Source organism: Mus pahari, chromosome 8 (assembly GCF_900095145.1).
Source record: "Mus pahari chromosome 8, PAHARI_EIJ_v1.1, whole genome shotgun sequence".
In the NCBI taxonomy this organism is placed as follows: Eukaryota; Metazoa; Chordata; class Mammalia; order Rodentia; family Muridae; genus Mus; species Mus pahari.
Genome location: NC_034597.1, coordinates 52,408,887 through 52,436,719, shown reverse-complemented (window position 1 = coordinate 52,436,719; position 27,833 = coordinate 52,408,887). Strand labels below are relative to the sequence as shown.

The following is a 27,833-nucleotide window of genomic DNA, read 5'->3' as shown; positions in this document are numbered from 1 at the left end:
CATACATAATTATCCTAATACCCTATGCAAAAAAAAAAAAAAAAAAAAAAAAAAAAAAGAATCAGCAGTTTCATATGGCTCAGTCTGATAGAAGGTCCTGGCACAGGATTGTTTTTCCTCATGGTGTAGTTTAATTTGTTCCTTATATTCTGCACCATCCGCAGGCTTTTCTGTAAACTGGAAGGTAAACATACAGGGAGTTGGTCAGATTCAGTTTGCTTATGACTAGACTTACATAAATCACATTGGCCTTCAAACTCCCTATGTAGCTAAGTCTGATCTTGAACTTCTAGCCTCCTGCTCCTATTTACTGATACATGTGTTTATCAGCATTTTTTTAATCAAAAATTTTAATTGATGCTCTGTATTTTAGAATATGTGCTGATAATGATATTATTTGATCTCAGGGTCACAGATATGAAAGTTACTATATTTGCTAAAATGAATTTTAGTTATTTATGGAGTTATTATTATGACATACTGGAACACTTGAAGGAGAAAAAAGTAACATGAACTTTTGCTATCAAGTAAAGGAGTTGCAAAGTTTATTTCTAGAAAGCCTGGCTTCAGAGACAATGGTATTGTCTTGTGTAACTTGCAGCATTCCTACATTGACTTTATTTTACTTTATTTTATTTTACTTTTTTGTTTTTTGAGACAGGGTTTCTCTGTATAGCCCTGGCTGTCCTGGAACTCACTCTCTAGACCAGGCTGGCCTCGAACTCAGAATTCCACCTGTCTCTTACATTTTTTTTTTTATTTTTGGTAACAATGCTTTGATTTGGCCTTCAGAAGCTACTTTCCTGTCATTGGCTGTCTCTTGTAGATTTTCTGTTTTGTCTTCTGAGAAGGGGGTCTTAGGTAGCTTTGGCTGAGCTTGGATTTGTGATCCTCTTGCAGGCCCCTCTCACAGGCTGGGATTGCAGGCGCTTACCACCATAGCGAGCTTTCTTGGTGGGGTTTTCAATCTCTTCTTAAAGTGCCTAACCTTTTTTTCTGGCTAACATAAATTAAACCAATCAAGTTCTGTTCTGGAAATTATATATATATATTTTAAATTGAAAAACTTTATTTATATGGGGGTAGTGTGTGTTTTTGTCTGTTTGTACATCATATGTTGAAAATACAAATGTATTGTGTACTCCTGATCTAGTGCATACCACTGGGCAGTAATGAGGCACAGGGAAGACAATTTGCAGGAGTATGTTCTGTTTTCACCATAGGTTCCTGGGATTGATTTTAGGTTGCCAGGTTCGGTGGCAAGTGCTTTTACCCACTTAGCCTCCTGGCTGGCCCTAGGTGTTTTGAGTGGGACCTCCCTTGGAGGTCTTGTGGAAGCTGTCTACTCCTTCCAGCCTCTACCTCTGTGGAAAGTGCTTTGGTCGCTGTGTTTCAATAGACTTGAATCTTCAGAGTACCTTAGTTCTGTGGATTGCTCTGCGTCTTCCCAGTATATTCTTTTGCCTCCATTCTTTCCTTAACCCCCCCTCCCCCCCGCCCTGAGACAGGGTTTCTCTGTATAGCCCTGGCTGTCCCGGAACTCACTCTGTAGACCAGGCTGGCCTCAAACTCAGAAATTCGCCTGCCTCTGCCTCCCAAGTGCTGAGATTAAAGGCATGCGCCACCACCGCCCAGCACTCCTTTAACTTTTTAAAGTTAAGTCCGTTTCTGATGTTTGTAACATAATTTTTAGGTGATTAACTGTCTTGGAATTGAAGGACTTCCTAGGGCATAGGACTGAGTGTTGAGGTTTTAGGCAAATGTTCACATGTCATTTAGACTTGACTTATAAAGACAACTGAGTTTGAGGAATAAAACATCAATGATAACGATTACCAGTAATTGTGGAACAGTGAGCAGGACACTCCGTGTAAGAATACTCCTAATTGTCACAAGTGTTCTGTTACATGGATGAGGAAAATGAAATTGCTTAAAATCGTGAAACTAGGAAGGGGCAAGCCCAGCATCTTGTCCAGCTTCCCAGCTCTTCAGCCTGTCCCTTTAGTCATCCTCCTCCTCTGCCTCAGGGTTCTTGCTTGAAGAATGAGATTAGTACAGGGACCTTGAAAAGCAAAGGATACTCTAATGACAATGTATTCTCACTACAGTGGACCCTTAGGGAAAGCAACTATATAAGGTGGCCCAGGCAAGTCAATGGAGGCTTCAGAACACATATAAGGTGTGTCAGTTGATGCTGACTGTTGGATGGGTCTACAAGAGGATCATAGTGCACTTAGGGAACTAAAGTAATGCAGGGTTGTTTAAAGGTTTAAAGTTATGTTTCGAAAATTGAGTAGGATAGATAGGGGCTAGACTGTGGAAACCCTCTTTTCCTGGGTGGTAAGTAGAGACATGTAGAACTGTTCTTTAGTTGCACCAGAAGACATGTTGCTGAGAGCAGAACAACATGTTGGGAGTAGAATAGTTAGAAATCCCATAGATGGCCTGAAAGAACATCAGCATTGGGACTGACTTAAAAGCAGGAAAAGTTATTAGGACCATTTATTTGCTGTATTTTACATTGTAGAACAGGTTGACAGGCTTTTTCTGTAAAAAACCATAATCTTTGAAGTCCAAATAATTTACATTTTGGAGAGCTATATTTCATCAAGGAACAGTAGAAAGTTGGTAAGTAAATGGATGTGTTGCTGTGTTCTGATAAAGCTGTGCTTATGAAATCAGGTGGTTACCAAATTTGGCTTAAGCTGTGTGATAAATAGTGAAACGAGTTAAAGCAATAAAAAAACGATGAAGATGATAATAATGTTAGAGGCCAGGGAGAGGCCATGGTACATAGGTTTTCAACCTGTGGGTTGCGACCCCTTTGGGAGTTGCATATCAGGTATCCTGCATATCAGATATTTACATCATGATTTACAACAGTTGCAAAATTACAGTTATGAAGCAGCAATGCAGTAATTTTATGGTTAAGGGTCGCCACAACACAAGGAACTGTATTGAAGGGTTGCAACATTAGGAAGGTCGGGAACCACTGGCTTAGCAGAAAAAGGGCTTTGTTGCCAAGCCTGAGTTTAATTACCAGGACCTCCATGGTAAATAAATGAATGTAATTTTTTTAAAAAGTTGATACTGTTGATGAGTGATAATAAAGGGTTCAGGAAAGGAAAGAGCCCCAGGATATACTATTTTAAAGACTTAGCGGAAGTGTAGCTGAAGAATAGGTCTGTGGAAGCTTAGCTGCAATTTCTGATACAGAACATTAGGGCAAGGAGTTCCCTGGAAGGGAGTAGTTAGAAGGCTACTGCCTTGGAGGGGATGTCTGATGAGCATTGCAAGTATAAGCCATTTGTCTGGCAGGCCAGTGAGAGTATTAGTGGCTGGATGCTGTATGATGCCAGGGAGCAGATCTAGTTTAGTTTGACTTTGATTTACATACTTGGTAGTAATGGAACGGAACAGCTATAGTAAAGAGAGAAGTAGTGTTTTTCTTCTCATTTGTTTACAGTGGTAGGATTTACTGCAGGCTAAACTGAAGAAATAAACAGAGAAAGAAACAAGGACCTGGGCAGAGGAGCTAGGAGAAATTGTGTCTGGGCCTTAAGGATCGGATTCTAAAGGGGCTTCATGTGGAAAGGACCTGGACAAATGAATATGTCCTACAACAGGGGCGCTAACAGGCTACTGAATCTGATGGCTTCTATTTTCTTTCTTTGACAAATGTATTTCTGGAGCAGGGTTTGTAAACTTTTTCCATCCTAGGTGTATATAAAATAGGTATAGAAATAAAATATTTGCTGATAGTCATAAAAAATTTATTTTAAATCATTTCTTTGGTATACATGGAATAAACAGCATAGGTTAAAGACAAAACAATTTTATATATTAATGAGACATATCCTCAATGCTGAGAATACTCTACATCAGTAAGTAGCATAAACTGGCAGGAGTATTTTTTTTGGCAGGAGCATGTTTAAAGTTATTCAGAAACTGTTAGAAATTCTGTACTAATCCCAAGCCCAAAATCATTTGAAGGCTTTTTAGGAAACCCAGACCAGCAGTTCTTTCAGCATTTTTTTTTTTTTTTTTTAGCAATTTTTAATTTAAAAAAAAATTACATTTATTTTGTGTGTGTCTATGTATGTCAGAGAACAGCTTACAGAAGTCAGTCCTGCCCTTCCATCATGTGAGTCCTGGGATTGGACTCTGGTCAAGCTTAGCAGTAAATCCCTTTACCTGGAGAGCTGTTTCATTGGCCTCAAACAGCAATCTTACTTTATTTTTTCTTTTGGATTTTATTTTTTTCAAAACAAGGTTTCTCTTTGTAGACCTGGCTGTCCTGTAGACCAGGCTGGCCTTGAACTCAGAAATCCGCCTGCCTCTGCCTCCTGAGTACTAGGACTAAAGGTGTGCACCACCACCACCCGACTTGGATTTAATATTTAATTCAAAATGTTTTTATGTATGTGAGTGTTTAACTTGCATTTATGTTTGTGTATCATGTGTATGCCTAGTGCCTGTGGAGGTGAGAAGAGGGCATTGGATCCCTGGAACTGGAGTAACAGATGGTTTTGAGTTGCCATGTGGGTGATGTGCCCTCTGAAAGAGCAACAAGTACTCTTAACCACTGAGTCATCTTTCTTCAGCCCTCCCCATTATGTTTCTTTAAAAGACATGTATAAAACTTTATAACATAAGCTATATATGCCTAGAATCTGAGCCAAATTAATTTTAAAGTTAATATTTCATGGAGTACAGTACGAAGTGTGCATGTGTTCAGAACTAGGGCTGTAGTAAACTCATGATTTGACATGGCTGAGCAAGCCTAGAAACACCTTGGGCTTATTAAAATGTTTTTAGTTTTTTTTTTTTTTTTTTTTTATTGTTGGACATTTGAAAGTCTTTTATAATTGCTGTATTTCTTGTTACCTGAGAGAAATTTAGCTACAAGAACTCATAGGGTTCCAACCCACAGTTTAAGAAGCTGGGCTTCATGTAAAGAACATTCTCGAAGAGGTGATGCTTAAAGATGTTTGAGCTGGAGAGATGGCTCAGTAGTTAAGAGCACTTAACTTCTGCTCTTCCAGAGGACCTGAGTTCAATTCCCAGCAACCACATGGTGGCTCACAACCATCTGTAATGGGATCTGATGCCCTCTTCTTGTGTGTCTGAAGAGAGCTACAGTGTATTCACATAAAATAAATAAATAAATCTTAAAAAAGAAAAAAAAAAGATGTTTTGGAGATCTGTAGCATAGGACCTTTCCAGGTATGAGAGGTTTAGCTGAACTAAATATAAAAGATGTTCCTTGACTTAGAATATTTCAGTTTTCTGACTTAGAGCTTTTCCCATGATTTGAAAATATAGATACTTCAAAATTTAAAGTTGATCTTCTTGAGCTGATGTTATGTGACTGCCCTGGGCTCTCTCCACTCAGCACTCTTGTTCTACATGGAGAGTTTGCCCAGATTACTCTTATAGTTTGAGGAGCATTTGTATTATTGTATTGCTTTGCTATATTGTTAGTTATGGCAGTTATATTTTATTTCATTTACGTAGTTAGAATTGGTAAGCCAAATTCAAAGTGTTGACTTCATCTTTATTTGAATTTTGTTTTTTTAAAGGAACTAGCAGGTAGTTTAATGATTCCAAGTTCTTGTTTCTTTTGACACAAAGGTGAAACTTAGGCCTTAGAGATACGGTTGTCACTGACTCAACAGTTAGCTGGCAGAGTTGTTCATAGTTGCAGAAAAGCAGAAGTTAATTTTGTTTTTAGAAAATTTCAAAGGAATATATAAAGAAAAATAACTTGAGTTTCTATGTACATTTAAAAACAGTTATTGTTTGTAACTATCTTATTTATAACCCTATTTCATACACCTTTCCCTTATATTCTGAAACACAGTTATTGAATTATATATATATATATATATATGCAAATACATCAAATATGATTTTGTATGTGTGTGTGCATATTCCCACATAGATCAAAGGTCAACTTTTGAAAGTCTCTTCTCTAGCTACCTTATGGGATCTAGGGATAGAGCTAAGGTTGCCAGACTTGTGGGCAAGTGCTTTTATCTGCTGAGGCATCTTTGTGTCTAGACTACGTAAAAACTGCAGTACAACAACACAACATTAACATTAGTCAGTTAAAACGTAAGAGATTTGAATAGGACATTCCTCAAAGAAGGTATGTAAGTGGCCAATAAGTACAATAAGAGTTAATGAACATTATTACCAATTAGCAAATCAAAGCAATAGTGAGATGTACTGTTGTACACTAGGATTCCTACAGTTAAATAATAAGCCTTAGGAAGATGCACAAATTGGAACCTTCATTCACTTGTTGGTAGGATTATTACCCACTTTGGAAAAGTATTTAGAACTTCTTCAAGGTGTTAGAATGTGGATTCAAGACTTTATTCCTTTGTATGTCTAAAAGATGGAACAGCATACATAGATGCACATAAGTAGTAGCAATATCACAATTTCAAATGTCTCTTCTACTTGAAGAATGGGTAACTAGACTGTAGTGAATGTGTGCAGTGGAACAATGCATGTGGAGTGCATAGATGAATTCCACAGACAGCAGGCTAGAGCTGAAGACATGGCTGTGCAAGTTTGGGTCCCTAGAACGCAAATAAAAAGCCAGGGTTATGAAGTTGTGGAGACAGGCAGATCCAAAGCTCACTGGCCAACCAGTCTAGTCAAGTTGTAAAAGATGGTTTCAGTGAGAGACCTTGTCTCATAAAACAAATACAGAGGTTGGTGAATTGACTAAATGAATAAAGGCACTTTCCATGCAAGTGTGGCATCCTGAAACCCATGTTCAGGTGGATTGAGAGGACCTATTCCACAGAGTTGTCCTCTGACCTTCACATACATGTTATGGCATATCAGTCCCCTCATACACACATGCACACATAATAAGTAACAAGTGCTAAAGTACTGAGTTTATTATATTTTTATTGTACTTTAAAAGGTTGAATTTCATATTATGAGTTATGTATGAATAAAAGCCATTATTATTAAAAGGAAAAAGTCAGGCCTAGTTGTGCATACTTGGCATCTCTACACTGATGAAAACAAGAAGTTGGGGGTTCAAGACCAGACTGGGCAGTACAACACAGATGTACTGGCTAGTTTTATGTCAACTTGACACAAGTTACAGTCATCAGGAGAGAGCATCAGAGGCGAAAATGCCTCCATAAGATCAGGCAAGCCTATATAGCATTTCCTTAATTGGTGATTGATGGGGGAAGGCCTGGCTTATTGTGGGTGGGACCAACCCTGGTCTATGGTCCTGGGTTCTATAGGCAACCAGGCTGAGCAAACCATGAGGAGCAAGCCAGTAAGCAGCAGCCCTCCATGGCCTCTGCATCAGTTCCTGCCTCTAGATTCCTGACTGAGTTTCTGCCCTGACTTCTTTCAGTGATAGACTACAATGCAGAAATATAAGACAAACTCTCCAACTTGTCTTTTTGGTCATGGTGTCACAGCAATAGTAACCCTAATTTAAAATATTTTAAAGCACTGGAGGATTAAAAATCATATTTAACATATTCTTAAAAAACAAATGGCTATTTGGTGAAATGATAAGTTGGTGGGGTTTTGTCTACGGGTTCCTTATAGTCCTGTTGTTTAGGACAGAGTACACAGTATTGCTGGTGTGAACTATAAAACTATAGTTCTAGAGACAGAACAGTGGAAATCCTAGAAAAGAGGGTGCTGAGGAGGGAGCAAGTCCATACATGTCTAAGATCTGTCAGATCCTGTTAATCTGTAGTGCTGGGTAAGCACCTGTGTACATATAACGCATGCCAGGGCTTCTAGTGATAGGGTATTCCAAAAAGGTTATGTTGCAGAAGGTAGTTTCTGATGAGGAAACCTAACATGAAAAGCCAGTATAGGAATTTAGTGACTACTTTAGATATTTGATTACCCTACAAGAAGACAAACACTGATACAATAGAACATAAAAAAGCATGGCAGAATGTCTGTTTGGACTGTAATTATTTTTCATATAACTGAGGTTGTTAGTCTTAAAAAACAAGTAAAGTCAGCACTTATTAGTCAGTGCTAGTGCTTGAACCCAGGGCCTCATGGATGCAAGGCAAACCACTAGCAACTGAATTCTGTCTACAACCAAAATCAGCATTTTTCTTTGCTTTCTCTTTCTTTGACTCTTTTGAAGCACAGTCTCACTGTGGAACCCTGGCTGACCTGGAACTCACTATGTAGACTAAGCTAGTCTTGAACTTTTAGAGACTATACCTCATAAATGCTGGGATTAAAGGCATGCGCCACCATATAGGTCCCCAAGCATTTTTAATAAAAGATGCAAGAGATTCGAAAGTTGTAACATTAATTTGTAGTATGTATATTGTGGACATTCAGATTTTTATATGTAACATATATTTGATGTTGGTATTCACATTGTAATTGAGTAGAAGGATAAATAAAGCACAAGTTGAATGGTCTGAATAGATATACCTAACATTTTTTTTAAAAAGATAAAAGATTAAAGAACTATTGGGCTAGAAAGATGGCAAACATTTAAGAGTACTTACTACTCTGGGAGAGGATTAGAGTTTGGTTGACCTACATGGTGGCTCACAACTGCCCACAACTCTAGTTTCAGGGAATCCAATGCCATTTTCTGGGTTGTGTAGGCTTCTGCACCCACATGGTAAACACATATACAATTAATTCAAAGACCTATTAGGAAAAATACTTTTACTATACTGGCTCAAAGATAGTGATTGTAGTATGATTGTTTCTTTGCTGAGTTCTCTGTGGTCCAAGATTACATAGCTAGAGAATGGTAGACCTACTCATGTTTCCTCATGTAGCATTGGATCACCCTTGATATTAGTACTTAACAGTGGAAGTTGAACTAGATCTGGTTATTTAAAATTTACCCGAAAAATTGTCTGAATCATAAATATAGATCTAGTCAATGCCAACAAATTACAGCACTGGAAACAGATACTGAGCCAGCAAAAGTTATCAGACAAACTGGAGCAAAAGGCATTATCTTTGCTGAGCCTGGTATTGAACACCTGTCATTCAAGTTTGAGAGGCTGAGACAGTGAGGGTCACTGCATTGAGGTCAGCCCAGGATTTATAGTGAGACCATGCCTCAAAAAGTACCGTACTGTCTCAGATTTTTTTTACAGAAGGCTCAAACTGACATTTTGCAGAAGGCTCAAACTGACAACTACCCAGAGCCTGTAAGTCTGTAGGGTCAAAGAAAGCACCACAGCGATAGCTCTCAAGATTTCCTGAGAGCTTTTGTGTTTTAAAGGTAAGAGTCTTGTTAGTCCATTCATTTATTACTTGAGCATGCTGCTGAACAATGATGAGTCACAGAAAATGGAGTAAGTCAGAAAGTCTCCAGAAATATACTGTGGATTGTGGAAGGCCTCTGTGGTCTATTTCAGTGAGAACATGCACCAGTCATTCTCCTCATACCAGTTCCATCAATGTCACTATCTTCCTGCTCTTCACCTCTGGCATCTGTCCATTGTCAGGACTTTAATGCCTAAGAAGATACATAGGTATATAAGGCTTTCTCTTGCTATGATGAAACACTATGACCAAAAGCAAAGTTGTGGAGGAAAGGGTTTATTTGTTTGTATTTACACTTTGTAGTCCATCATGAAGAAAGTCAGGGCAGTAACTCAAGCAGTGTAGTGACCAGGAGGCAGGAGCTGATGCAGAGGCCATGGAGGGGAGCTGCTTACTTGCTTGCTCCCCATGGCTTGCTCAGCCTGCTTTCTTATAGAACCCAGGATCACCAGCCCAAGGATGGTCCCACCCATAATGGGCTGGGCCCTCCCACATCAATTACTGATTAAGAAAATGTCCTACAGCAGGATCACATGGAGGGAGCCATATTTTAAAATAGAAGTTTCCTTCTTTCAAGTTGACATAAAATTAGCCTGCACTGTATATGTGGGTTTTTTTTTTTCCAGTTTGTATCAGGTTTTATTCACTAAGCTTTATTTTCAAATAGCTTTACTGAAGGATAACTAACATAATGACAAATTGCATATAAGAACATACATTTTGTCATTCACATGTGTATATCATGAACTGTCACCAAATCAAGATGATAGAAATACTTATAATCCTTTAATTTTTATTTGTGTGTGTGCTGGAGGGTTTGTATTTGTTCTTTTAAAAATTTGATTAGCATCCTTCTTAAATTGAATCATTCCACAATACTGCTCTAAGATTTTAAATTCTTGAGCCATAGAGTCCTGTATTAGCCACAGTGTGCTGGTACATGAGATGTTTAGAAGAGGGTGTCAGATCCCCTGGGACTGGAGTTGCTGATTGTTGTGAAATGCCATGTTCTTAACTACTAAGTCATCTAAAGCTTTTACTTATTAAAGGAATTCTGTGCTCTGTTTCTCTTGGTTTTTAAGCTATAGTTAGTGTCTAAGATAGATGCAGTGAGCTATAGTAGATGGCAAGTTGACATAGTTTTAGGTTTCTTTTTCTTTTCTTTTCTTTTTTTAAGATTTACTTATTTTGTTTCTCAGAGTACACTGTAGCTATCTTCAGACACACCAGAAGAGGACATTGGATCCCATTACAGATGGTTGTGAGCCACCATGTGGTTGCTGGGAATTGAACTCAGGACCTCTGGAAGAGCAAGCAGTTAGTGCTCTTAACCACTGAGCCATCTCTTCAGCCCAGTTTCAGGTGTCTTATTAGGTTGCTGTTAACTGTGTTCATCACTGCTACTTTTTTTTTTTTTTTAAATCTGTAACGAACAGACGGAAAGGACTTGGTGGAAAAGGAGGTTTGAATGTTACTATTTCTCATACTGACAGAACTTTTTAGTAATTTTTCTTTTTCTTTTTAATTGTTTATAGAGGTGTGTGTGTGTGTGTGTGTGTGTGTGTCTGTCTGTCTGTCTGTCTGTCTGTCTATGGGTATATTCTGCCCAAGTAGGTCAAAGACATCAGAACCTCTGGACAGTTGTGAGCTGTCCCATGTGGATGCTGAGAACTGAACCCAGGTCCTCTAGAAGAGCAGCAAGTGCTCTTAACCACTGAACCATCTCTTTAGCCCCTCTAGACAATACTTTTTGAGTTAAAGTAAAAATGCTTATCTTCTTGAGATGACACTGTAACACCAGTTTTTTTTTTAAAAAAGGGGGGTATTTTTTAGTGTTCAGGAAGCACTAAATGTAGGTGAAGAACTTATAAGACATGCAAGAAGCTATTTGATTTTCTCATTTTAGCTCCCCCCTCCCTGAGTGTGTGCACGTGTGTGTGCATGCACTGGGGAGTAAAGGCTTGCACTTCTGTATCATAGTACTTCATTGAAGGAAATCAGGGCTGGAAGCTGGAGGCAAGGCAGAGAGACCATGGAGGGTGCTGCTTACTGGCTTGCTCAACCTGCTTTCTTAAACATTTCAGGGGCGGCTCTACCCACAGTGGGCTGGGCCCTCTCTCCCAAGAAAATGTTCTTCAGGGTTGCCCACAGCCTGACTTAGGGAGGTATTTTCTCAGTTGAGGGTCCTTCTTCTCCAGTGACTCTAACTTGTGTCAGGCTGACATAAAGCTAGCCAGTACAATGAATATTTGATGGTGAAACCACTGTGAAGCTCCATGATTTCAGACTGGCTCTTCTAACTATATGGAAGTTCACTGAGATATAAAGACTGGGTGCAGCTGGTCTTGCTGTGTCTTTGTTCATTTGCAAGTTCTTTACAATAAAATTTTAGTAATGAAGAAATTATAATTATGTTAAAATTTAACATAATTAAGTTTAGTATAATGATTACTGATTATTTAGTTAGGTTGCTTAACTGCAGGAACATGTTTTGAGAAATGCATTGCTAGGTAATATCGTCATTCTGTGAACTAGATAGTGTGGCCAGTAACACGGTGTGGCTTCTTGATAGTGTTAAGAGATAGTAGACATGAAGTATATGAGGCTGTTGCTAGAATGAATGGCTCATCTGCTACAGTCGTTTCAGTTAGGGTTTTCTATAGGAACAGAACCAAGAAATTTTACTTATGTTAGCTTTAAAATAGTGACAACAGAGAATCACATCGGAAAGGCTGAGATCCTGGTAGTTTCTCCATCCTTGAGGCAGGGGCCTCATCAGCTGGAGTAGTCCTAAGGTAGCTAGCTGTCTCTCACTGGGAGGGAAGGATGGGGACAGCCACTAGTTGCTCAGTCCACAAGGCTGGGTGCCTCCACAGTTCCAATCTGGCTTCTAAAGCTAGGAAGGTTCTTGAAGAGCACTAATCCCTAATCCATGATGAAAGCATAGAAATATAGATGTGAAGGCAGGGATGGGAAGAGCCAGCCCTGCAGCAGCAACAGGGAAGCTCAGCTCAGCACAAGAGGGGAGGCCAGGCAAGGGGGAGGTGGATGATCTTCTTTCTGACAGATACTTTTTATCTGCTGTTACCAGAAGTTCCTGTCCATGATCAGGGTGATCAGGATGGGACTTGTCACAGCAATCGAGGCAATCTGGACAGTTCTTCAGGTGAACAGTATAAGTAAAAGGGATGGGTTAAAAAAAGTATAGTAAAATAAATTCATAGTCCAGTAATATACTTGTTAGTCACCAATGAGTGCTAATGTACTTTACATAATTGAATATACTATGCTTTATCCAAATGGTAGGATGTTAGATTTATTTACTCTAGTTAGCATCACCACAACTGAGTATGTATTATGTTGTGTCTTAGATTTACTGTTGCAGTGATAAAACATAGCAACCCAAAGCAGTTTGGGGAGGAAAGGGTTTATTTCATTCACATTTTTCATTTAACAATTCATTATTGAAAGCAGGACAGGAACTCAATCAGGGCAGGAGCTGATGCAGAGGCCATGGAGGGGCGTTGCTCACTGACTTGCTCCTCATGGCTTGTTAAGTCTGGGCCACTAACCCAGGGGCGGCACCAACCACAATGGTCTTGGCCCTTCACATCTATCACTAATTACGATATGCCACATAGGCTTGCCTATAGCCTGATCTTAAGACATTTTCTCACTTGAGATTTTTTTTTTCCCCTCTCAGATATGTTTTATCACTGCAGTAGTAACCCTAACTAAGACATAATGTAATACATACTCAGTTGTGGTGATGCTAGCTAGTGATGCTGCCAGTTGGATAAAGCACAGTATATACAATTATGTAAGTACATTAGTACTCACTGGTATATGAATTTATTTTACTAGCTTGTATCAGGTTGACATAAAAAAGCCAGCACACATTGTGACATCAGCATCACAGTAGCTACCTTGACAGTAGATGATAGGAAATTTTTGTTTCCATTATGTTATGGAGTGAGTACCAGATATGTGGTATATTGTTGTGTATTGCATGATTATATATTCAGACTAGTGTATATTTTGATATTTAGGTTCTACATCATTTGCCTTTTGCTTTGATCATTATTAGAAGCTAAATGTTTAAAATTTTGTATAGTCTCATTAGCACGAGCAGAGAACACAGACTATCCCAAGCTCATAATTCAAAATTATGAAACACAAGAAAATAAGCCCGGCCGGACATGGTGGCGCACACCTTTAATCCCAGCACTTGGAAGGCAGAGGCAGGCGAATTTCTGAGTTCGAGGCCAGCCTGGTCTACAAAGTCTACAAAGTGAGTTCCAGGACAGCCAGGGCTACACAGAGAAACCCTGTCTTGAAAAACCAAACCAGAAAGAAAGAAAGAAAGAAAGAAAGAAAGAAAGAAAGAAAGAAAGAAAGAAAGAAAGAAAGAAAGAAAGAAAGAAAGAAAGAAAGAAAGAAAGAAAGAAAGAAAGAAAAGAAAAGAAAGAAAAGAAAGAAAGAAAAGAAAAGAAGCCTAAGTAACATGTAGACACTGAAACTAAAATAGACCAGGTAGGTTTGCTAAAACTTAAAATAAAACTTGTAAGATTAAAAGCTTAATGAGTAGAAGAAAGGGGTCTAAAATTGGAAATCCAAGTTGCAGTCTGTGGAGAACAAAACATGGGTGATAAACATTGATAACTAGCTACTTTGTAAAAAGTGACAGGTGCTCATACTAATGTTTAATACTCCGAAATACTTTTTAGATAGTTGCATATCCTACTTTATTACTTACAAATAGGACAAAGTAGATGAGAGGACAATAATGAGTTCAGTTTGGAATATGCGATTTGTGGCCATTTCTGGGGGTGATCTGGGAGGTACTTTAATTAGCTCAGGTGAGAACTATGGGCTAAGGTTGGTAGACTCGTGGAATATTCCCAAATCTGTTCATATAAATATAGCTGTTTATTTAAAAGAAGCTGCACTTGAAGGGATGATTCAAGTCTGGATTTCAGATCTGAAACTGTCTATCCATATTTATAAATCTGTAGATCCCCAAAGTAGATTGTGGCGGGCTCTATGACAATGGGGACTGACTCTTAATGGACACAGGGTTTCTTTATGTGTGATGGGGATATTCTAAAATAATGATTGAGGTGGTAATTCAACTCAGTAATTCACTGTGGGTGAATTATGTGGTATGTGCATTACATTTCAAAAGAATTAAAGTATTTTCATATTTTGACATTGATTAAACTTTGTAGAAAAATACTTCCATTTGTTAGAAAACTAGGTAGATGTTTCCTAATAAATGTGTTTACTAATTACCTGGAAAGTGTATATAAATTGCACAATTCTGAATTCATTAGGAAACATCCAGATTGCCCATGGTTATTGGGATGTAGATGGTTTGAAAAGTATATATGATAACCTGGAATGGATTTTTAGGGCCTATAAGCTTTAGATACAACTTAGGGAAGAGCAACCAGGATGGATGGAGAATGAAGACCAAAAGGGAAGAAAGCCAGGTGTGTGGTGTTATGGACGTTAATGAGATGAAAACTAATGAGTGAGTGATTTGAACAGAGTTCTGCATACATGGAGCCCGAGTAAGGATTGTGATCCTCACTTGCAGAGTTGCTGATGTGGGCAAGAAGAGTGTCAGTGGACTTCTATATAGGATGAAGTGAAGGCAGTGTAGACATGGTCTTGTAAAGGATTTGACTAAGAAAAACGATCAGAAAATTGAAGATTTCTGCTTTTAATGAAAGAAACTTTGGTGTCCTTATGCTGGGGGATGAGAATGACAAGAGAGAAGGGTAACCAATATGTGAGGGACAAGAGAGGGTGCTAGACTGGTGGACAGGGAACGGTCTCAGGAGCTCAGTGTTTAGGTAGGAGGAAAGGAAACAGGATGTTTAGGAAGGAGATTTGCACTGCCTCATTGGAAGTTGAGGTAGCTGCTACTATATGGCAATTTCTGTTTTCTGAAAAGGAGATGGCCCAGTGGTTAAGAGCACTTACTGCTCTTGCAGACATCCCTAGTTTAGTACTCAGCACCCATGTTGGTTGACTCACAACTGGCTGTAACTTCAGTTCTAGGAAGATCAGATGCCTGTGGCCTCTCCAGGCACCTGCACTCATCATGTACATGCCTCCCAAATACACACCACACATACACAGAATTAAATATAAACCTTAAAAGACTCATGGGGGGCCTAATCTGCTGCTGTGAAAGAAGGGCAGGGTATAGGACTGGGAACTTGAGAAAAGTGGCTTTTGTGCAAAATCAAACCAAGAAAGTCTGCAAAGATTTCCCAACAGTGAGCTTTAGCCATTTAAATGAAGCTAAAGACCTAGAATTTGCAATACTTAATGAAAATTGAATATATATATATATTTTATATAGCAGCCCAGCTTTGGAGTGAGAATATAAACCATCCAGGCTAACTTTCTGCCATTGCAACAAAAAAAGAAGTAGAGAAGCAGAGGTATTGATTGAGTGGAAACTGTAAAAGAAGCAGACAGGATGGACCTGACAGGCTGGAGGAACTCAAGGCAATGAGTCATAGGCTTTGCCATTGTAGGCTAGTTTGCCAAATGGCTAGTTAGCAGAAAATTGTCCAACACTTTAAATTGTATTTAGAAAAATTCAGCACTGCTTCTAAGGACAGGGGCTTTCCAAAGTAAACAATGTTCAGCAGCATTAGGTAGAAAATTTCCTATTTCATGTCAACTGTTGCACACATCACAAGTTTGTGAATGAAATACAAAAGATACAAAATTCATCATCATTGGAATGACACATCTGTAGATGTGTGTGTGTGTGTGTGTGTGTGTGTTTAAACAGTATCTCATTTGCAGCCGTCCCCCTGCCTTGGCTCTGCCTGGTATTACAGGTTGTTTAGTCTGTCTTTGAACTTGTGATCCTCCTGCCTCAGCTTCCCAAGTGCCAGATTCTAGGTATAAGCCACGGAACTTTTTGTAGCTGGTTCTTTTTTTCCAGGTTGGGGTGGGTTGAAACAGGATTTTTCTACATAACCCTGACTTGTAACCCTGACTTGTTGCAAGAAATATTAAATAATGAACCTGCCAACTCTCAGTGGGGCCTCCACTGGCAACTCTTGGGAGCTAGATCTCACTCACTCCATCTCTCTGCCTGCCAACTCTCCACGAGGCCACATGGCTCCCACGGGGCCATCTCAACACCTAATTACCTGGTAGAATCAAGACTCTTAATGCTTAATTAGCCAATCATATTTATATATCAATCATAACATAATTTACAAGATGCCAATGCAATAATTTCAGAACCAAATGATGACAAAGCTTTAACCCAATTATTCTAACCTTTTGATAACACCACATCAGCCTCCATTTTGGTTCTCCCTCCTCCCCCAAGGCCTCACTCCACCTCCTTTCTGTCCAATCACAAGCCTCCTACTGCCCTAATGTGATTGGACAGGGAAAATCCTGCAACACTGACTGGTCTTGAACTCACATAAATCTGCCTCTGCCTCCCCAAGTGCTGGGTTAAAAGCATACCGCCACCATGCCCAGTCTATAGGTGGTTTGTTTGTTTGTTTGTTTTTTAGGAAAAAAACATTGCCACAGAATCTTGAGTCATACTGAAATGAAAATTTCAGATTTAAGAGTGGAAGCTTGTGTCTGGCCAGCCTCTTGAACAGGCTGTTAGAATAGTTGTTGAAGACACCAGTAATATAATCAGGGTTTTGACCTGAAAGGAAAACTAAGCTGAGCCACTTGACAGTCTTTAGTGGCTATAAGGGAGACTGTCAGAAATGACACTGACCACAACAAGATGTTGGTAAATAGTGTGGAAGTGTATGGAGACAGATGAGACGTTGACCGTTACAGTTGGAGTGTTGGGAGTATGAGTTGTGGCCACTACAGTGGTGACTATAGTTAATATATATTGGGAGATTTCAGCATACCACAGGTACTGCTCCTGTTAGAAGCCTTTGCTATAACCTGAATGTTAGGTCTTAGGAACCTCAAAGAAAAGAAACAGACAGGAAGGGGAAGANAGAAGGGGAGATGGAGAGGGAGACACAGAGAGACAGTAGCTTTCCCCAAATAGCAAAGTTTGTACATGTGAGGGATCAGTGATAAAAACCCAGGCCAACTCAGATGTGTTGTCCTAGGGCAGTCTGCTAATGTGTTTGACTAGTACATGCACACTTAGTCTGCTGAATAATTCATTTGGTTTTCCTTAGGGGAAAACTGTTCAGTAGGGCTTTGATGCTCTGTAATTTGGTGATGACTCTGTTGTATATTATGTGTGTTAACCTAGAGCAGTAGTAGGTAAATTTGTGGTTCCATAATTAATAATATCAGTATCTTTACTTGAGATGGTTTTTATTTTGTTTTCAAATTTTTTTACTTTTAAATTTCATGAACTTAATGATTTAAAAAAAAAACTTTCAAATAACATTAAGCATGGAAACTAGCCAGACGAAAGTCTATTATATAACTCAATGAACAGTTATAATAGATATTTGCAATGGAAGCTGTGGAGCTTTAAATTTTATACCTTCAGTATATATTTTATGTACTTGCCTACTTGTTTTGATTTGCTTTTGGTACTGAGATCTTTTTGAAAATGTAAAGTTTTAATACGGCCCCAGACTTGGTGCTTGGGAAACACTCTGGAGTGGAGCTCATAGACTGTTTTAATAAACCACAGGATTCTGGAATAGGCTAAAGTTTGAGAATTACTAACTCAAACCAAGTGTAGCATGGGAAGATGACACTGGAGAAGTGTTAATACATATTATCAGTGGGGTCTTGTTATTATTCATTTGTTTAGGACCACACTCTGAATTGAATTATAATGGTTATCTCTTACTGTTAACTTTGTATTTTGTTGGCTGTAGCTTGTTGGTGTTAACATCAGTGGATCACAATTCTTTATGCATTTATTTTGGGAATCTTTGGGAACTGGGTGTTGAATGAACCCAGGGCAATAGCTAAATGCTGTCTCTGCTGCTGGACTTTTCTAACCCAGCCTAGAGCACAGTGTTTAACACAAGGTGCATGGTGGTGTAGTAGTCGTGCTGTTTTCCCCTTAAACATTTAAAAGCCATGTGATATTTCATACTCAAAAATAGCATTGACAATAATTCTTGAAGCAATAATAAAACGGATTTCTATGGATCCAATACCTAATTTCAGAACTAGAACCAGTAAACTGAAAGCTAGCTATATTTTCCTCTCTGGCCCTATAGCTTCCCTCCCAGAAATAAAAGCCGTCACAAATTTGTTTAAGCCATTACTTTTCTAGATTTATCATACATGCCTATATATAGGAATTGTATATAGTAGTGAGACTAATTTTGCTTTTTACAAAACTAATGTGGAAAAAAAGCTTTATTTTCAGTGTTGAAAAATAATTGTGTTACAGTTCCTTAAATTTTATTTTTTTACGTTTGGTATTACATACCAGGGATGCCCTCAGACTGTTTGTGTTTGTCCTGTAACACATACATGCAAGGATTTAAGTAGAGTTGAATGTCTTTTAGGATGATTTTTAATGTCACCAAAATTTGCCAGATTGTTTCTGGTACGTGGTTGCACTGACATTCATCAGTTGCTTCCCATCTTCCTGCACACTTGGGTATGTAATACTTGTTGAGCTAGAAGTCACACTGTATTTGTTTATGGAGCTTTAATGTACATCCCGTTCAGTTCACTCACTGTGTGCTACTCTTCACTCACTGTGTACTACTCAGCAGCTTTTGATATATTTGAAGAGTTGTGGAACTATCAAAACCAAGGTTAAAATGTTTTCACCATCACAGAAGAAATCTTAACAACCTTTAGCCTAACCTGCTATTTCCTGCCCCCCTTCTTCACATCGCCCACTCCCCTGTACCTAAGAAATAGTAATCTTCCTGCCTGTAGATTGCCAATTCTGGGTATTTCTAGAGATGGGATTATATAGTATGTGGCTTAAAGTCCTTGGGTATTGCTTGTATGTATTTTATTCCTTTTTGTTGCTACACAGTTAATGGCTATATAATAAGAACATTGTTTTTGTTGATGAGTTTCAGTTTCTCCAAGACCTTCTAACACATACCTGCCCTTTTTCTAATACCACCTGCTTTTGCATGTGCTCTCCCACTGAGCTGCAGCACCTTTTCAAAAATTAGCCATCCTGTGGGCTGCATCTCAGGTGAATGTGCATTTCTCTGCTAAGTATACTGGTCTGCCTTCTTTGGAGAAATGACTGTTTTGCATATCTGCCATGCTTTAATGCTGTCGCTTGTCTTTTTATTACTGAAGTGGTAACTGTAAAGATCTACTGTCTTTTCTAGTTACAAGTCCCTTGTTAGGTTTATATGATATGCAAACCTCCCAACATAGGGATGTGGGGTGTAATTCTTTTATGAGGATTATGATGTCAGATTCTATTTGTGATGTTAGAAATCAGTGATAATCATTGTCTGGATCCTTCAGTTTACTAAGTTGTGATGATAATGGAATTCTATCATTCCTTCTTTGATACAATTCTGAGTTTGAAGATAAAATGTTCTTTTAGGAGGATGATGTCTCATTGCCCTATGTATGGCTTTCATCACTCTTCAGAAGTAGCTTTGTAATGAATACCATGAAACATGAATGCTTGTTTGGTAGAGGTCCTTAAAGGGCACCAGCACAAAATAACACCATGCAGTTAATTCCTACCTATGGCTACTGAAGAGGGCAGGTTTGTGTCCTTATACAGTCCACAAAGCCAAATTGAATTTGGAAATTCTTTTGCCTTTCACCTCCCTTTCCTCAAGTAAGATTTAAACACTTGAGTTATAATGATTGGGAAACAGTTGATAGATCAAGGAACAAGTGACTGTTTATGTTGTTTATTGAGGTACAGTTTTTATTCCATACTCTAGGATTGTGGTTTTAGTTTGTTTTTTAGTTAGCTTACAGGTATGTGACGTGTGTGTGTTCTAGTACTTTTCTGAAGTGGTGGATTTATTTTCAGTGTAGATTCTTAGGCTGTGTTCATCAGGGGCTTCTGATGCCCAGAACCACCTGAGAGTTTATGCTAACACTATGTTTTCGAAACATTTTCTCTCTCCTTTTTTTTTTTCCTCACCAGTTTTTCTTAAGGACCAATAATTTTTAAAAAATATAAAATTGTTAGTAAACAAGACCAATAAATATATAATAAAATTTATAAAGCCCACTTACAAGCAAAACAAAACAAAACAAAACAAAACAAGACAGCTTTTGGATATAGTTTGTTTCACTCCAACTCCTTTTAGGGTCCTTTTTCCTGGTGCACTGTATCCTAATGTGTGCTTGGTTTTGACTTTACACTTGGGTTTGTTGGCATCTTTCCTCTCACTCTTTTTTAAAATGCTGTTTTTTGTTTGTTTCTGTTTGGTACAGGGTTTCTCTCTGTGTAGCCTTGGCTGTCCTAGAACTCCCTCTGTAGACCAGGCTGGACTCCTACCTCTGCCTCCTGAGTGCTAGGTTTAAAGGTGGGTCACATCATCACACCTGGCTGTTGACTTCATAAATGTGGCTTTCTCTTTTTCTTTCAGTTGTAGGTAATTCTTAGCTGTTGTCTCTTTAAATACTGCTTCTGTTCATTGCCTTTATCTCTTTGTATCTTGAGTAAACAGGATATTAAATAATTTATTGAACCTACTGGGTTTTTTATTTTCCTTTTTTCCTTTATTTTTATGTCTTGTATTTACTGGTCTTTGCTCCCTTCTTTTTCCTCTTCTCTTCTTTGTGTTTATTCTTTCTCATTTCCCTTCTCTTCCCCCTCCTCTCCCTTCTTCCTTCCTTCCTCCCTTCTCCTTTTCCACAGAATCTCAGTATAAAGCACATATTGCACATGAAATTAGGATCCTACTAATGCAGCCACCAGAGTGCCTAAATCAGAGGCATGTATCACTACACTGAACTCCTAACTGGTAAATTCCTTCTTATTTATTTATTTATTTATTTATTTATGTATTTATGTATTTATTTATTTTTGGTTTTTCAAGACAGGGTTTCTCTGTATAGCCCTGTCTACAAAGGCTTACCTGAACACAGAGCAGTGCCTCAGCAGTTGATGTGATAGCTAACATGGTATTAAGTAACAGCCAGACAGATAGTACAAAGGGATGAATTGTGTGATGGTCAAGGAGTAGCATTTTATTGTGCTGCTCAGAAAGGTACAGACTAGTTTATTTTTTGATTTTGTGTATTACATGCATTTGTGTAAACATGTATGTGCTTACTGGCATATGAGTAGGGACTAGAGGAGGACTTGGATGTTCTGCTCTATCACTGTCTGCTTTATTCCCTTGAAGCAGAGTCTCTTATTGAACCCGAAACTTGTCATTTTAGCTAGGCTGGCTATTGAGTTGCTGGGCCAGCCTGTCTCTACCTCCTCCTAATGCTGGGTCTTCAGGCATGTGTGGCCATACCCAGGGTGTGTGTGTGTGTGTGTGTGTGTGTGTGTGTGTGTGTGTGTAGTAAGATCTAGGGTTTTAATTTCAGGTCCTCATACTTATTGCAACCAACACTCTTACCTACTGACCCATCACCCAGCTCCCATTTAATATTTTTAGACTGCAGTTGACAGTGGGTAACTAAAGACTTGGAAAGTAAAACTGGTATGGAAGAGCTACTCTATATTGAATATTATTTGGTAATTTTTTTGTTAAGAGTTTTCATATCTATATGCACAGAGATATTGACTTGCAATACTCTTGTCTTATTTTTTAGAAAGATGTGTTGTCTTACTCAGGGTTTCTATTCCTGCACAAACATCATGACCAAGAAGCAAGTTGGGGAGGAAAGGGTTTATTCTGCTTACATTTTCCACATTGCTGTTAATCATCAAAGGATGCAGGACTGGAACTCAAGCAGGGCAGAAAGCAGGAGCTGATGCAGAGGCCATGGAGGGATGTTACTGGTTTGCTTCCCCTAGCTTTCGCAGCCTGCTTTCTTATAGAACCCAAGACTACCAGCCCAGAGATGGTACCACCCACAAAGGGGCCCTCCCCTCCTTGATCACTAATTGAGAAAATGCCTTACAGCTGGATCTCATGGAGGCACTTCCCCAACTAAAGCTCCTTTTTCTGTGATAACTCCACATGTGTCAAGTTGCCACATAAAACCAGCCAGTACATGTGGATAACTGATGTTGTGGTTCTGCCACCCCCCGGCCCCCCAATTTTAGAAAACTTCTCCATTTAAATCCTCCGAGCTTTGACAGGAAACAAATTTAAATTGCAGTTTTAGTTATAGTATTGTTAACTTACTTTCTTTGTTAGGTAAGACATAGTTTGTTTTTCAGAAGTTCTCCCAGTTCATCTAAATTAACAAATATATGTGTTTCCAGTTATTCCTTATTCTTGTGATGTTATAGACTGTAGTTTTCTGTCTTGATTTGCAGTATAGATAGTTTGTGTCCTCCTTTGCCTGTACTTTTGGTGTTTAGTTTTTTGTTTCAGTATTTTGTCAGTTAAGCTGATTTTACCTTCAGAGAGAACTTTGTTTCATTGTTCTGCCATTTTCTTTTTCAGTTTTATCAATTTGTATTTTTTTTCCTGAAATTGGTTTTTATTTTATGTATTTTTTTCTGTGTATCTGTCTGTGGCATACAGCACCAACAGATGCCAGAAGAGGGCATTGGATCCCCTGGGACTGGAGTTACAGACAGTTGTGATCCTCAATATGGATGCTGGGAATCACATCTGGGTCTTTTGTAAGAGTAACAAGTGCTTTTAACCGCTGGGCCATTTCTCCTGCCCCTAACAGTTTCTCTTTTTTGTTACTTCCTTCTTGTTTTACTTCCCCCTTCCCTGCCAGAGTCCAGCAGCTCTAGTTTTTTTAAAAAATAAAATAAAATAAAATCAAGTATTTTAGCACTCATCTTTGTCTTTAAATCTGAAGGGGTGGGGTCCTTAATAGTATATAACTGAATCATTTTTAAAGTTCATTCTTCCAATTTCTGACTTGTTTGGAAAGTAAAGAGTGGCAATCTGAATTTAGTAGTTATATGAGATTGTAGGGGACATTTCATACTCAAATTATGACATCCTGCTACTTGGCTCCTCATAGATGTATGTTCAGATGTATGTTTAGCCCATTTTGGAAAGCTCCATCTTTAGTCTTAGAGTTCCAGCTTTGTTCAAAAGTCCAGTTGAATTTTCTGAGACTCGAGGTAGTCTCTTAACTGTGAGTCCCTGTAAAATTAAAAAGAAATTAACTTTCAATCTACAGTGACACCGAATAAATATTCTTATTAAAAAAGGGAAGAATGGAGACAGCATGGAAAGACCAAACGACTGACTCCCAAGGGCAAATACCACTCTCAGCACTTCCATGTCTGGCATCTGAGACCTCTACGGCTTTGCTCCCTGCAGCACACATGGCCTATAGCTTGCTTTTATAGACATCCTATATCCCTGACATTTCCAGCATGCTGGAGTCCTCATGCAATGTAGGCTTTACCTTAGCTTACTATAGTGACCTTACAGATTCTTCTTGCAGTAAATCTGACTCTGCCACATGTTGCCTGACCTCTTCTGAAACGCTGGCGTATGTATGTGTGACCTTGTATTTTATATGCCTGCAAAATTGGAACCATATGGATTTTGCCACCAAGTACTGGTTGTCTGAGGAATAGCCAAAGACCCCTTAGACCAAGACTGTAGTGGACACAGTCTTCATGGCTTAGCTCAGGCAGTATGTTTCTTTAGGCAGCCAGTTTCGGGCAGAGAACTCTTAACAGAGGCATTCTTGTTTAGGCATTCTGTCTTCAAATGAAAGGTTTTCAAACAGATTTTCAGTTTTACAGCATGGAGCCTTTGATGGATGGGATCTTGCCATTAAGGCACCATGGGTGTGAAGGTGTCTTCAGACACCAGAAGAGAATGATGTATTTCTTGGAGCCAGAGTTACAGGTAGTTGTGAGCTGTCCAATATGTGTGCTAGGAACCAAACTCTTATCCTCTTGAAGATTAGCAAACACTCTTAAGGAAAAAAACATTTTTATGTTTCAGTTCAATATGCAATTTCTTCTTTATTGCCCTAATCGCCTTAACATTTATAGCATCTTTGTCATATCTGTCACTTTTAAGTTTAACATTGCTTTCTTCACCAAATAACACTTTCTCCCATTATTTCTGTTCAGAATTCTTGTTTCAAGCCAGGTTAAAGGCAATAAACACCATTCATGCAATAGTCTGGAAGTTAGGGTGTCTTGAAATTTCCTTCTCCAAACAAATTAGTTCTTTACTTTTTAATTAAATTCAGCACCTCAAAAATTTCCAGAACATAGGCCGAATGTAGTCTTTTTTTTTTTTTTTCTTGTGCCAGAATGTAACATGAATAGCCATTTGGCCTAGTTCCTATAGAATCTTTGTACTCCTAAGGAACTTTATGAACACAGTGTTTATTGTTGATATTTCTGCTGGCATTCTAATTTCTAATTTCCTGGGCTCTTAACAGAATAGCTGATTGCTCTGTATCACCTATTTCTAAATTCTGTTAAATTCCTCCTACAGGACCAGTTCCAGCAGTCTATCTATATCACATGGATTGTTAGAGTAACTGTGATCAAGTACCTCAAAGAAGTAGCTTAAGAAGGCAGAATTTATTTTGATTTCATAGATTGACGGGATTGAAACCGTCATGGTAGGGAAGGCGTCACAGCAGAAACATGAGGCAGCTGCTCATGCATGACAAGGTTGTAATCCGAAAGCAAATTGCATGTTACTTTAAAATATGAATAAACAGATAGAATTCATTGATTATAAGCCTCATTTGGCTGACTTCAGCAAAACTATAATTTACTGGAAGAATGATGTAGTTTATGGGTAAGGATATGGACATTGTTGATTCTGTGTCCAAATTCTTTGAGAATTTAATGGCACCTTGTTGCTTAGGTCTCGAGATGCCATTACAGGTGGTTGTTCTGCTTTGTATGATATTGGCCAGAAGACAAGATAGGAGAGAGTAAGACTATTTAGATTTCCTACATTTAATACACTAAAGAGTGGATATAACTCTACACCGACACATACCCACCACCACCAAAACAAATACCAAAACCTTGGTGCAATTTGGATAGAAGAATAGATTATTAGTAGCCAAGCTACATCACAATGTACATGAATCAACCAATAGACATTTGATACAACACTGTCAGCTTTCTAGCTAATCACTGTTTATTGTTTAAAAAGAATTAGTCAGGTAGATGCAGTGGTGTGTGCTTGTGATCTTAGCACTTGGGAGGAAGCTGATGTAGGAAGAGTTTGATTCAAGACCAACCTGAACTATGTAGTAAGAGCTTGTCTCAAAAACAGATTAAGTAAATGAATCAAAATTTTGTTTTAAGATTAAGTTGGGGCTGGAGAGATGGCTCAGGAGTAAGAGCACTGACTGCTCTTGCAGAGGATCCAGATTCAATTCCTAGCGCCCACATGGCAGCTCATACTCTTTTGTAACTAGCTCTAGGTGATCCAGTTCCCTCTTCTGACCCCTACGGGCACTGTCTGCAGTTGTACACAGTCATATATTCAGGCAAACATAACATAAAATAAAATAAAAAAGACCTCAAAAACTGTTCAAAAAGATTATTTTGTTTCTAAAAGAAGACACCAATTTATATATTAGCAGTATTAAAATTTTGGTACTAAAGTAATCTTATTTTCCTTTGTAGACGATGCGAAGACACAGAAATGAAGTGACAGTTGAACTCCGGAAGGTAAGGAGACTATGTATTTTTTAAAAAATAAAAAACAAGTAAGACTGGCTGGGGATATAATACAGCACCTAACTCCTGTAATCTCAGCTTTTGGGAAGTAGAGGCAGGAAGATTGAGATCAGGGCCATCTAAAGTCACTAGCTGAAAAATGACAAAGCTATTAACTATTATGTCTGAATGTAAATGTTCAGTGAATAATAGTTTATGAGAATCAGCTTAAAACTTTTATTACTGGTAATAGTAATTTTCTCCACTTTGACACATTATATTAAACTTAAAATCTGTTGGTAGTGGTTGATTGGTCAGGTAAGTTAAAAGTGAGGAAAAGTCTTTTATTAACATGCCTCATTTGGCTGAACAGATTCAGTATTTCAATTAGTTGTTTGACTTCTTAAATTAATTCTTTTAAAAAATATTCCATGTTTTGGGGCAGTGAGGTAGCTCAACAAGTAAGGGCACTTGCCACAAAGTTTGACAACTTGATTTTTATCCTCATATTTATAATGAGAAAACTAACTCCCTCAGCTTGACGTTTGACCTCCACCTGCACAAAACCACATGCACATGCCCCCTCTATACAAAATATTACAGGTTGAACTGGGTATGATAGCTCAAACCCGTGGTCCCAATACTTGGAAGGTTGAGACAGAATTGCCCTAAGTTTAAGGCTAGCCTGAGTTCGTGGGCTGTCTCAAAAAACCCTCCAAACAGAATAAAACAACTGTTTTAGTCAGTGTTCTATTTCTGTGAAGAGACACCATGGGCATGACACTCTTATAAAGGAAAACATTTAATTGGGGCTGGCTTACAGTTCAGAGGTTCAGTCCATTATCATCATGGTGGAAAGCATGGTTCTCTGGAAGCATACATATATAGGCAGACATGGTGCTAGAGAAGGGAAAAGTTCTACATCCAGATCTGGAGGCAGCAGAAAGAAGAGAGAACCAGTGGGCCTGGCTTGGGTATTTGAAACCTCAAAGCCCCCACAGCAATACCTTTCCTCCACTAAGGCCATACCTCCTAATCCTTTCAAACAGTTGCCATTCCCTAAGTGTTCAAATATATGAGCCTGTGGAGGACATTCTTATTCAAACCACCACCACAACCTTTCTCTGAACTTTCTTCTTGTTAGTTATGTAAGAAAAATCATAAGATTAGTTTGGGCAAAGCATTTTACAAAAGTCTAATGCTCATTCCTGATTAAATAATGAACACATTAGGAATGAGAGGCATTACCACATTTTGATGAAGAACAACCACATATTTTGTCTTTAATGGTGAAAGACTGAAAGCTTTCCCTAAGATTTGGCAGCAGGTCAGGAGGATTCATTCTTATTGTTGTTAATTATATTGTTGGAAGTTATCGTCAGTGCCAGAAGAATAGGAAGGAAAAGATAACTTTGTTTATGACAAAATTGTCTATGGAAAGATCCTAAAGTATTCACTTTAAAGCGCTTAGGACTGAGAATGTAGGTCAGTTGGTAGGTAGAAATGCTTACTAACATATAAGAAGAAGCCCTTATTCTATCCCAGCACCACATAAACCAGTCATGATGCTGCATACCAGTAATCCTAGTACTCGTAGACAGGAGGATCAGGAGTTCAAAGCCATCCTTAGTTATATAGCGGGTTTAAGGGCCAACCCTGGGAATATATGAGACCTTATTCACCCACCACCACCAAAAAAAAAAAAAAAAGTTAGAAGATCTAGGCATCTAGTCTATAAATGAAATTTTTTTTAATATTTATTTATTTATTTATTTATTTATTTATTTATTTAATGTAAGTACACTGTAGCTGTCTTCAGACACTCCAG

The 27,833-nt window shown here is 38.5% G+C and overlaps 1 protein-coding gene across 1 annotated transcript in view; it reads left to right on the top strand.

Moving 5' to 3' along the window:
* Kpna3 (karyopherin subunit alpha 3) overlaps window positions 1-27,833 on the top strand; it is a 72,464-nt gene that overhangs the window by 8,727 nt on the left and 35,904 nt on the right. Inside the window, exon 2 of the mRNA XM_021202990.2 lies at window positions 25,973-26,017. Coding sequence (XP_021058649.1) covers window positions 25,973-26,017 — 45 coding nt within the window. The remainder of the gene's footprint in view (window positions 1-25,972; window positions 26,018-27,833) is intronic.